Source organism: Lygodium microphyllum, chromosome 20 (assembly GCF_053477565.2).
Source record: "Lygodium microphyllum isolate KBCC chromosome 20, Lygodium_microphyllum_v1.1.10, whole genome shotgun sequence".
In the NCBI taxonomy this organism is placed as follows: domain Eukaryota; kingdom Viridiplantae; phylum Streptophyta; class Polypodiopsida; order Schizaeales; family Lygodiaceae; genus Lygodium; species Lygodium microphyllum.
The window spans coordinates 101,712,458-101,724,853 of NC_141154.1; the positions used below are offsets into that span (position 1 = coordinate 101,712,458).

Here is a 12,396-nt window from a genome sequence, read left to right on the forward strand (position 1 = left end):
AGCATTTGGATCACTTGCACAAGGTCTTCTCCCGTCTCCGGGCCCATTAGTTATATGTTAAGCCGGAGAAGTGCGAGTTTACAGTCGAGCAGATAGAGTTTCAAGGCTACTTGATCAAGCAGGATGGTATTGCCATTGACCCTAAGAAGGTTCAAGCAGTCATGAACTGGCAGCCTCCTACTAAGATTGGACAACTCAGAGAATTTTTGGGTCAACAAGTACATGCTTCATCGTGTATGCCCACATGGGATAATTAGTGCCATCCAATTTGTCTGAGTCCCCAAAAATGTTAAGCAAATCATTTGGCCATATCACTGCTTGCTGAAATTTTTGGTTTTTGTTACCAGCTGCTGTCCAAAGTACAAATGCAAGTGCAACACAAAAAGAAAGCAAAGAAAAGACCAAAAACTCACAATTCTCCGAAATTGTGATGTGGCAACTAAAGGGCTCCGATGTGCATGGATGTTGATGTAGAGGGTGTAATTGGCCTCAATATCAATGAATTTGGGAAAATTTCACAAAATCCCCAAATTTAATTGGTAAATTTTGGTGAAATTTGAGCTCCAAAGTTAAAAGCCCCAAATTTTGATGCAAAATCAACCAATTTCTAAGCACCAAATGCAAAATCCCTAAAATTTGGTAAGATTCAAGGTTTTCAAGCAAAAGGCTCCAAAATTCTTGAAGAAATTTAGAAAATTTTGAGATTTGATGTTAAATCCCCAAAATTTGTGCTTGACAAGAGCACTACACGCGAATAGGAGCAATTTTGAGCGGCGTAATATTGATTAAGGCTTGGGAGGGTAATATTTTAACGTTTAAATATTTTGGGTGTCAAGTGACAGATCTGTAACGACTGTCAAGCTAAAAGGCAAGTATGACCTGGCACAAGTTGTTAGGGCTACTTTTTGGCGTGAATGCAATGACCGATGACCTATCGAGAGCTGAAAACAAATTTGACGAGCAATCTTGATGGCACCTAGCTAGGCAGAAGAAGTGTGGCACATTCAAGCTATTTGCAATCAAACAAAGATGTCTAGGAGCAAATGATAGATTTGACAGGCAATCTTGACGGGGCTTGGCTAGGCTAAACAAGCATGGCGTAGACAAGCTATTGTAAAGAGGAGGAGCTGTCTCGCAGAGCCCCGAGGGCGCGGGGGGAAGGGGGGGGGGGGGGGGGGGGGGTTTGGTTGGTTCTCCTTGATATTCGAGTACTGCTTGTCTAACGAGACTGTTGGCAGCATGATGTATGAAGGGCTAACTGCTTTGAGATGAAGCTATCAACATGCAAGCTGAAAAGAAGGAGAACAACCAAGCACGAGGCTCAACAACAACTATGGTAATGCACAAGCAAAGTGGCAGCTAAGAAGAGGTATGGCTTTAATACCATTGTTAGATTAGGGTTCAACAGCACGTGCACACTCACAATTAACAAGTGAACAACAATAGAGAAAAGAGTATTGGAAGGTCACATCCACTATGTGAGAATGATATGAAAGTACAATCCCTAAGGTACTAACTACCGCACCCACTAACAAGTGTTCATACAAGAAAAAAAACATTCTCCAACTAGAAGGCAAAGTGTTAGAAGTGGTGCAACAATGGAAGCATAGACAAGTGCTGAAATAAACTGTTGAACAAGACAGAAGAGAAAGGAAACAAAAGAACAAAAGAACAAAAGAACACTGCAAAGGAAGAAAACTCAGAGATGTGCTCCGAAAATGGAATCCATATACCAAACATGAGAATGACACATACAACAGTGGATCACTGGCACAAGCTCCTCTCTCCAACAAGAAGACCACCTAAAGAATGATTCTGATTTAATGAGAGGAGGAGCCGCTGAATAAACAAGCCCAAAATAAGCTAAATATGGCAGCTGGTCAACCAGCATTTAATGCCGGTCGGACAATAATAAATGCCTAAATCATCACTAAAATGACCACTATAAAATGCCTAAATTACCCAGTAATATCAAGCATAGCCCAAACTCACACATGAGTTTACTAGACTGCTAACAAAAAGTGCCTATGGGTAAGGAAGCATTCCCACCAGAACATAGGAGGAACACAATAAGTGCAACATGCTTGTAACAATGCTAAGCATTCGGCAACCAGTTATAGCTCGTTTATGCTTATGTATGGTTATGAGTTGAAACCATTGCTTGCCACAAAGCTCAAGGGGATGAAAATGCAATCCGTAGTTGACTTTTTGCACAATATGCAAGAGATGATGATTGCTAAGAAAAGCATTAAACCGGCCCAAGATCATGCCACATTTTATGCTAACCAGCCATGTATTCCTCAAGAGATCTAGCCTTAATCTTAACTCTAATGGTGCGAGGGTTTGTGAGTACTCTTCTCCGTCATAACTACATATAATACGAGTTTCTTTGCATAAATCCATCAAATCTTCAAGCCATTCCAAGCATTGAAACAATAATGTACGATCTGGACAAGTACATGTTAATCTAAATCGTAGGTACTTTGAGATAAAAAGAAAAAAAAAACAACTTTTAATACCACATTTTCCATAACTAAGTCATGTACCGTTCGTTTCTGGAACATCTATATTTTCAATAGATTTACCTCTTGATACACGCTGATAATTAGTATATTTTTTCTATTAGGTGATATATTTATTTATTTATATTTATATAGAAAGCGATTCATGTTGCCCTCGACTCATTAGTGGAAGCAGTAATTTAAAGACCGCCCCACCTAAACCATCAATAAGTACTCTTGCAAGCCATATTGCCGAGGCTAAACAAACTTATGAGACTTAGTTGTAGAGAAGTGACAAACCACGGTGCAGCATTGAGTCCTATAAGAAAAACAAAAAAATATTAAAATGGATCCTTAGGGTTGAATAGTTAGTTATTGTATAAAGGAACTAGGAGTATGGAAATTTTTCTATTCTAGTTGTACACTAATTATAATCACTTTACTATGAACCAAAAGTTTTATTTTTTTAGTTGCTTAGGCGACACCCAACTTTCTTAGAAATAAGAAAATTTCGATTAAGCAACATGGAGGAGGCCCTTCAGAAACAAGAAAAGGTGCTCCAAGAGGGCATATGGATTTACCTTAAAGTCCCAAAGGACTCCGATTCCATGACTACCAGCAAGTGCTATAAATTGTCTTCAAGACATTGTGATCCTTTTTTATTACCAAGAAGATAAGTAGTGTATCCCATGAGCTGGATTTACCTTCGAAAATCCAAGTTTACCTTGTCTTTCATGTGAGTCATTTAAAAGAATAATTGAAAAATGTGAATAATTGTTTCGATTGAGGAAGTCCCATGGCTTAAGGATATTGCTCGTTAGATCCCACTTGAACCTCAATTGGTTCTTGACCTTAGGACTACACAATCTCATTAGACCATTTATCCTAAGTATTTGGTCAAATGGAAAAACCGCTCGAAGACAGAGGCTACTTGGGAGTCAATACGTTCTCATTGAAGAGTCATTTTCCTCACTTCGTCCCTAAGGATATTGTTGAGGACAGCAATCATTCATAAGGGAAAAGAGCATTGGTCATTGTGGTCATGAAGTGATTTAGTGTAAATGCACCAAGGGCACTTCGGGCAGCTGAGTCCTATTTATAGGACTCAATGTGCTATTGTGCATATTCATTGTATGATTACCTTTCTTGGGCTCTTGGCTCATTGATCGACGCATTTGTACAACAAGATGGTGTAGGCTGGAAGTATGGAACACCAACCCTTGGAATGTGGTTGTGACCCAAAGTGTTGCTAGCTCCCGACTTGGGGGTGAGACTGTTTGGCTCTATGGCTAGGAGGTGAGTCTGACATCCAATCCCTTTTATTGTGGATATGACTTGTGTCGTGTCTCATGTCCAAGTTGGATCCTAGGGGGATGTTTCACCCCAACAATGAATGGCTGATTGACTACAGTCCACTCACTTGCCCCTCAGATCCTAAACTTCCCATCAACTACCTATAGATAGCCTACAAAGGTTGTTACCTGCCTTCAATGGCTTCCTGATCAACTGGCAACAGCACTTTGATGATAATCTCTAATGATTGGGTTGTTTACCACTAGCTGGAAAATTGCAATGGCAACTCTCTCCTCCTCTTCTAACCTCCACAATGTTGGAATGAGGCTCCATCAGCCTCTAATAGACTCCTTACTTGCATGTGCAAGTTTCGCAAGTGGCAACCTTCTAAATGCACTTTTCAATAAATTTGCAACCCAATTAAACTAATTTTCAGAATATTAATTCTAAATTTTAATTTAATTATTATTTCTTGCTCACAAATAATCTACCAACCAACAATTAAATTGGTTGGGCCAATTTGTCATCCAAGTAGTCCTAAGCATTTATTAACTCCTAAACTAGCATTAATTAATTAATGCCTAGTTACTAGTGTCACCACTAACATTAATGGCCGATAAAAACTAGACCAAAAACTATCACCATTATCACCTAGTACCTCTCAAATACAACTTATTACATCGTTTGTCTTTGATATCCACTGACTTCTCAAGGTGCTTGGAGCATCATTGTGAAATAACTAACTTGCACGTCACATGTGCATCTCACATTTGTACACTTGATTAATACCTACTCAAATGCTAAGCAAAGCATCAAAATTTCACATCCTCAAGGCAAGGCAATACTCCACTTGCGTCTTGTATACAATTATTGTTATGTATCTTATTCTTGTATGTCAATCTTAAACTTCAATCTTATAATAAAAATATATCGTCTTGTATTCAATGTCATTATTGTAATAGTCTCAATTCTCCATCAGGTTATCATCTTGTATTTATGTGAGATCTTCGCAAGAAATAGGTCTTATTCTTGTCATGTTCATAACAAAAAGCCCCTGTAAGGGTTAAACCTAAGATGATAAAGTTTAATGAAACCTTATCAAAACAGGAGCATTTGAGGGCAAGACAGGAGCATGTCTAGAAGAAAGAGTAACAATACCAATAGGATCTTCACCTGAGGCAGCCAGGGCTGGGTTTTGATCCATAAAATGACAACACAGTGGCAAAAATGTCAAAGACAAGGACAGCGTGTAGATCAAGGCTGGCAGCTTGTGTTTGGTGACGCAGGAGCAGCAGCATACTGATGTAGATGTTGCACAGAGGAATGCACAAACAGCAGAGGACTGCATTTGGAGAGCCACCAGGTTAAATCCAGCAGGGTGTTTGAAATGGAAGGCAGCAAGAGTAAATGTAGAGGCCGAAATCAAGCACCTAATGTTTGGGACTTGTGGGATGAAAAATGGAAGTTCCCCTTGGCCCATTTTACGGAGTTGTTCTAGACATTTGTCCTAACAAAGACTCAAACAGCAGCAATTGATTTGTTTTTCTTTATGAGGCTAGGCTTAATTTTTTATAGCTTAGAATGTCATAGTTATGGGGAACAGGAAACAGTTGGAGACAAAAATAAAAAGAGAAAATATTTTAAATTTTGAGAAGTTACTGTAACTACAGGGATAAGAAAGGCAGAAACGAAAATGGGAACAAAAATGGAGACTGAAATTGCGGAAAAGGGGAGTTTCAAGGAGTTTCGAGTGACAATTATATGTGTATGCATGCATGCATGTTTGTACATATAAAGGTATCCATGCATGCATGTATGTTTTTTGTTTATCTTTTACTTATGCCACAAATTTAAGGAATCTAAACTAGGGTGAAGGTATTGAGTCTCTAAAGTAGGGTGAAGATATTGACTTATCGCCTAGCATCAAAGTCACTAAACGCTGGCAATGAATGTCACTAATGTGTATCACCTATACCAGGGTGAAGGTATCATGTGTCTAAACTGGGGTGAAAGTATTGACCTATCACCTAGCATCAAAGACACTAAATGCTGGTAGTTAATGTCACTAATGTGTGTCACCTAAACTTCAACAGATTTCCAGTATTTAACATTGAGCACACTATTTTTGAAAATCTTCATACGTGAACCTCATTGAAACCAGAATATAACAACTGCACAAGCATGCATCCAAAGACGATTCAGAATGGAACACTATCCAGCTTCGACATGTCACAAAGCATCAATTGAGCTTCACTATCAAATCAACCTTAAAAGCTTCTCAGAAGTTGCAATAGCCAGCTAAGAAAGGATAGCTCAGATAAATGTATCATGGCTCAACTTGTGACAATTTGTGCAGGACTTTAAGATTGTTGGCAAGTAGATTCAACATGTATGTAGTTTTTTTTTACTTAATCAGACATCAAACAAAAAGTTTTTGGCATCAAACTGATAACCATTTAGATAGCATAACAAACCAGGAAAAAGAATCAGAGATTTATGAAAGTAATGAATGGAGTTTATATGATTCATCGTATGGCAGTCACAAACCTCCCAACTAAGCCCTCCAAATGGGGATCAAGCTCCAAGCAATACTTGTTCAGATATGCATTCAGTTCATCTGTGCCAAGCACCTGAAAAGTCGTTTCATATCAGATACATGGAACCAATGATAGAATAGCAATCTCCTACAACAACGATGAAGAGAGGATGCCATACCTTTGCAATTTTCACCAACTGATCATAATTATCATGGCCGTAAAAGAATGGCTCCTTTCGAAAGATCTGAAGAGCAAGTAACCCTTAATAAACAATCTTCCATGGTGAAACAGCAAAACTTACACAGAGTTACCACCCTTTGCATTGTAATAATGGTCTAATCATAAACAAATGTTTCTTGTGAAAATAGGAAGATCTGAAGTAAGCTTTTATAAGATGCAGCAGCTAAGAAACTTCTCAGGCTTTGTCGGCTCATCCATGTGACTACAGGATGGCCGGTACAAAATGATTAGAGTGGGCTGTAAGAAAAATATGCTACATCAGCATTGTGACACTGTCTACAGGACCAGGTGCTTTAGTTTAATGGGGACGGGGTATCAACCAGGGTTAACTAGTAAATGGTATTCATACTGGCATTGTGCTACAAACTCATTATCAATCCTAGCCTCTAGACTCATACAGATGCGCACAACTTTTTTCTTACAGAGTAATACGTCCTCATCTCCCTAGCGACTCTCCCTTTTAATTTTTGACTCAGGGGATGAGTAGTTTCTGATCAAGATTCAGAGGCAGCGATAATCAATCCTCTTCCGAGTAATGGGCATAAAGATTCAGATTTCTAGAGCTCATCCCAACTAGTCAAGAGAGATACCCCAAGACCATTTTCATTAGATGGTACAACGCCAATCTGTATTTGTGAATTACACAAACCATACATGCACTAACAATTCAAATAAGTAGGTGTGTTGCAGTTACAGAAATATAAGATAAGGGTTTTGCAAGAAAGACCTCAGCATACATATCTTTTTTTTCCAGGCTTCCCTGCTGATAAGACACCACTTTTTTTTTTTGCAAGTAAAATGTGGCTAATTATATTACTCAAAAAAACTGATTACAACGGAGTCCTCATGCTCAACATACTAGCTGGAGCTGATGCGAAGTCACAAATACATCATGTATACAAGCCTTTCAAGGCAGTCTGGGGGGAATGGGGGCAAGAAGCCATGGAGGAGGGGGGGGGGGGGGGGGGGGGTATTGCCATCTGGGGCTGCCTGCCTGCATCATGAAGAACAGGTCCTGGCCTCCCCAAGTGCGCAGGAAGTGAAAACGGAGCTCCTGACGAGCTCCAAACTCGCCCTACACTTGGTCTCACCAGCCGCAGAGGGAGTGGATGATGGAGGTCCATAGCTCTGCCAAAGTCGCCTGTACTGAAAGGCTCTCCCCGCCAAAAACCTCCTGGCAGCACGCCTTCCAGATGTGCCGTCCAGTAAGACTCCCTACGATCTCCCATACCTCAGAGCAATCTATTGTGGGTTCTAGTACCTGGCAGCTAGCTAAAGCCTCCAAGCGGACAACCACTCCGCAAGACCCAGCATCAATGATGAAAATCGTGGCTTGCATCCCGGCCTCGTACAAAAGGTGATGGCACTGGCTAACTGCCTCCCAGCAGAAAGCTCCCTACGAGATACATCCAAGGCTGGGTGCCAAACGGCGGAGAATGCGGCATGCTCCTCTCCACACGAGTTGTGCCACCTCGCACAACCAAAGGCAATGCTTTGCAGTTTCCAAAAGCTGTTGTGTGCAGCGTTTACACCCTCCATCCTGCTGCATCTGGGCTAGCCAACTCCCCACCGCCAGACCTCCATGTGCCAAAAGCCATAAGAAATACGATACCCTCCTCGGCCTCTAGTTGTCCCATAGTCGACGCCAGTGCGATGGAAGGCATCCATAATGTTGTGCTCCGCCCAGTATCTGCTACGCGAAGGTGCCCAATCCATGCCCCCATGCATCAGCACATGTCTACCAATCCTAGATATATACTCCAAGAACCTCGGTTCTTGGTGACCGCAATGGCCAGCCATAGCCACTCTCTAGGGTCCCACTCTAGCTCATCAAGTGGCTTACTCTCCCATATCCAAAGGCGCCACTCCTGGAACTCCTCCCAGAACACATAAGGATCCAGATGCCAGGTCTTCCCCTGAAGACCAACCACACGAATCCTCCTCCACGGAAGGACAAAGATCTCCTCATCCTGCTGCCCTCTGTAAAGGACCAAACACCGCCCCTCCTGCACCGCGAAGAAAGTCCTGTAGGGGATACCTCTACCTGTCACCTGTAGGGGGTACCTGTTGGTGAAAATCTAGCGGCCCATACCTCGCCAGGCTCTATTGGCTCTCGTATCAAGAGGGGGGGGTGGGGGGTCAAGCCACTCCTGAGGTATCACTGCATCAATCTCCCTTCTCCTCAGCTCAACTCCTCTCTGACAACCTGATGCCTGCTGCAACACCTCCAAGTCCACCATCCTGTACACCTCCCGCCGTGTCATGATGGTACGAGCAGGGCTAGCCTCCCAACCAGCCCACTGGATGTGGGGACGCTCCCCAATCTGTATCCCATCCTAATCTCTAACCTGGGGGTTCCAAATCACCGGGTAGCGGTCTATCTCCTCCTGGCAACCTGGGGGGCTCTGAATTAGGGCCTTGCGGAGGCCCTACCACACACAAAGAAGGCTGCAGAGAAAGGAAGATCTGGGAGGCGTGATCTGGGCCGTCGTGAAGATCCATCTCAAGGACGGCCTCCAATCACCACCAAGCCTCGGTCTGCACTCCTGGAGGCCCTCCTGCAATAGAACCTTCTAGGTCTTACCTCTTGGTGTGAGCCTACGGACTACTAGCTTGCCCAAAAGGACCAAGCTCTAGAACTCTAGGTCTATGATCTCAAGCCCTCCCTCAAACCGATACCGGATGACGGTCGCCCACGCCACCTTGGCCCAAGAATCCCTGGAACCGTCTGACTCAATCCAGAGGAAATTCCGCACTAGGCGACGAAGTTGAACTACACAAGACAAGGAAAAGTACCAACACGAGGCAATATACCAAGCCGTCACAAGAACATGGTTGACCACCAGGGCTCGGCCTACTAAGGAAAGGCAGGCAGTACTCCAATAGATCAGCTTCTGCCTGATAGAGTCGAGGACTGGAAGAAATTGCTAGGCAAGAGTGATATTGCGACCCGCCTGGAACCCTAGGTATCGGATGGTTTGCCCTCTACACACCCATCTAAATCCCAAGTGGACACCCCACTTGGGGCTAGAGTCCAGGTCCGTAAGAAAACCAACCAACTTTCGCCAGTTGATTTTCACTCCCGCTGCGATGCAAAACACCTCCAGAGCTAGTCTCACTCTCTCCAACATTAGCTCATCATCCTCTATATAAAGTGCGATATCATCTGCATACTTTGAATCTAACAGCTTCGTCTCCTCTCCCACCGGAAGTTGAAGGCCACGTAGCCCGATCACGTGACCCGAGGAAGTAAGACATTGCCTCTACAAAGAGTAGGAACAGATATGGGGCCAGAGGACAGCCTGCCGAACCGATCTCTCCAGCCAAAACTCCTCCCCCCTCTTGCCACCTATAAGAACCCTGCTAGTAGCCAATCTGTAAAGTGCAAAGACCCCGCGTATCCCTGCCTCGGGGAAGCCCAACCTCACCATGGTGCCCTCCAAGAAGTCCCAGTCAACCCTATTATATGCTTTCTAGAAGTCCAGAAGAAGTACAACCAATCCATGACCACTGTGTTGGGCCCACTCAGTCGTCTCAAAGAAGGTGAAGACATTGCCTAGGATGCTCCTATCCTGGACAACACCTGTCTGTGTGTCATAAATGATGTCTGGAAGCACGGGGCGAAGTTGCGTACCGATCATCTTTGCCAATGCCTTATAGGCCACTGACAACAAGGTAATCGGTCTCCACTGGGATAGCTCCAACCGGTCTCCTCTTTTGGGAAGGAGACTGACAAGACCTGCCAATAGACTCCCTGGCATCTATCCTGAGTTGAAAATCTCCTGAAAGGCCAACAGTAGGGGGTCCTTCACCACCGCCCAGTACGTAGTGAAAAAGACCTTAGAAAGACCGTCCTCTCCCAGGCATTTCTACCTGTCCCGTGCATGGAAAGCCTCCTCTAATTCCTTCTCTATAAAGGGGTCTAGGATGGAGCGTCCCATCTCCTTTGTGAGGAGGGACTGGATGTGGTCCCAGATCTCTTGTCTACAACATTGTCCTTTGGTTGAGACTGTTTCCCGCTTGAAAAGGTGTCTGTAGTAATCAGTACCAATCTCCATCACCTCATCTGGGCTAGAACGAATCCTCCCATACTAATTCCCGAAGGCTGCGTATCTACTCTCCTAAGGTACGAGGTTGATGCACCTGGAAAAACTCCTTGCACATCATGTCCAGAGCTGCTCGATTTGCCTCTTCACCTCCTCCCTCTTGTAGACTGAGTCAGGGATCCAACAGGATTGTGTGTCCAAGGCTGAAGCTCGGGCATCAAGTGTCAAGAGAACTGGGTAGTGATTAGACAAAGTGGTTCCGGCCAACTGCCCTACTTGGCCTCCGCGAGAGCATCCCCACTCTCCCATATAAAACCTGTCTTGCAGCTCCAGCAAAACTCGGCCCAGTCGCATGTATCCCCAAGAGAAGTCCAACGACCTCTCCCTCCTGTGAAAAGCTAAGTCTCTCCAAGCATCACGAGCTCCTACTGCGAGGAGGAAAACCTTCCATGCCTCCTACTCCTCCCTAGCCATACCCTGGTAGTTCCTGTCTCTACCCTGCTAGTCCTCTAAGGCCTCCAAGTTGTTGAAGTCTCCTCTAACAATCCAAGAGTCCACCTCTTGGAGTCCTACTACGATCTCCACCTAGAACATGATGCGTGCCCTAATCTCAGTAGGAACATAGACATTGAGGACTACAAGGCATGAGTCCCCAATATCCAATATGATCCATAGAACCCTCCCTGCGCCAATCATCCCGTAGTCACATACACAAGCGGTGAGACTCGAGCCAATAGGGGTGCATACGCCTCCACTCCTACCGTGGGCACCGATGGCGTACTCCTAGTAAGTGTGTGAACCACCTGGGAATATCTTCCCTGCTCGATGGGCCTGAGTAGGAGTGAACTTGTGCTCCTGCAAAAGTAAAATGTCGATCTGTCCGACGAGGGCAGGATGCAACTCCTGCCGAACAATCAACTTCCTAGAACCGTGTGCCCCACTATAGTGGAGGCTATTCACATTCCAGTATGCGAGATATAAACTCATAGGAAAACCTATGACTAACCAAACAAGCATATGTTCCGTGTGGAAGCTACTAATAACGAAGAAGAGCTATGGGACATGCAGATACGCTTTGCTGCAGGCCGGGACGGTGAACTCCATTCCCCCATGGTGGCCCTCGGGTCATGGGGGTGATAAATGCTCCAGGTGGTACCACTAGGGCATCTATCAACCAAGCTGAGAGGCGTGACTCTGTACATTGGTAGAAACGGGCCACCTGTGCTAGGGACCACTCAATCACATCCATCGATGCTCTCCACTGTGGAGGCCCGAGGGGCTCGAAAGATGATGCTCAGATGTAGGACCTCGGCACCAGCCCACCAGTTAATGTCCATCATGCAACCTGGCCACTGTTGGAAAAAGAGTGCTAGTCCTCCTTCCATCCACTGGGAGATGTGGTCTGCCACCTGACTCTTCACCTCCTCCTCTATCTATGTCATCGTCCAGTCTCCTGTGTGAGAGGTCTGAAGGAAGAAAGCATAGTTTGGTCCATTCGATGGTGCTTGTAAATGGGCCTTGCTACTCCTTGACTTGCATACCACAAAGATCCCCACCTCCAGAGGTAGTGGAAACTCTCCACGCTCCGCAACTCTCACGTAGGACCACGAACCATTGCGAAAGAACTCCTGTGGTAGCAATTGCGTCTGTCTCGGAAAGTGTGACGAGCGGCAGGGATAGATGAGCTGGTGGTCAACATATGGGGCTCCTCACCTCTTGTGGGGAAGGAGGAGGAGGGAGGGGGGAGAGCTGTGGGATCTCGAGTAAGGTAGTCTATGG

General features: G+C 44.5%; 1 protein-coding gene across 1 annotated transcript in view; it reads right to left on the reverse strand.

The window, feature by feature from the left end:
• Nucleotides 1–12,396, reverse strand: part of LOC148019175 (casein kinase II subunit alpha) — a 60,900-nt gene that overhangs the window by 14,920 nt on the left and 33,584 nt on the right. The window contains exons 6-7 of the mRNA XM_087660719.1: nt 6,510–6,575; nt 6,342–6,424 (exon numbers count right to left, since the gene is read on the reverse strand). Of these exons, the coding sequence (XP_087516845.1) occupies nt 6,342–6,424; nt 6,510–6,575 (149 nt within the window). The remainder of the gene's footprint in view (nt 1–6,341; nt 6,425–6,509; nt 6,576–12,396) is intronic.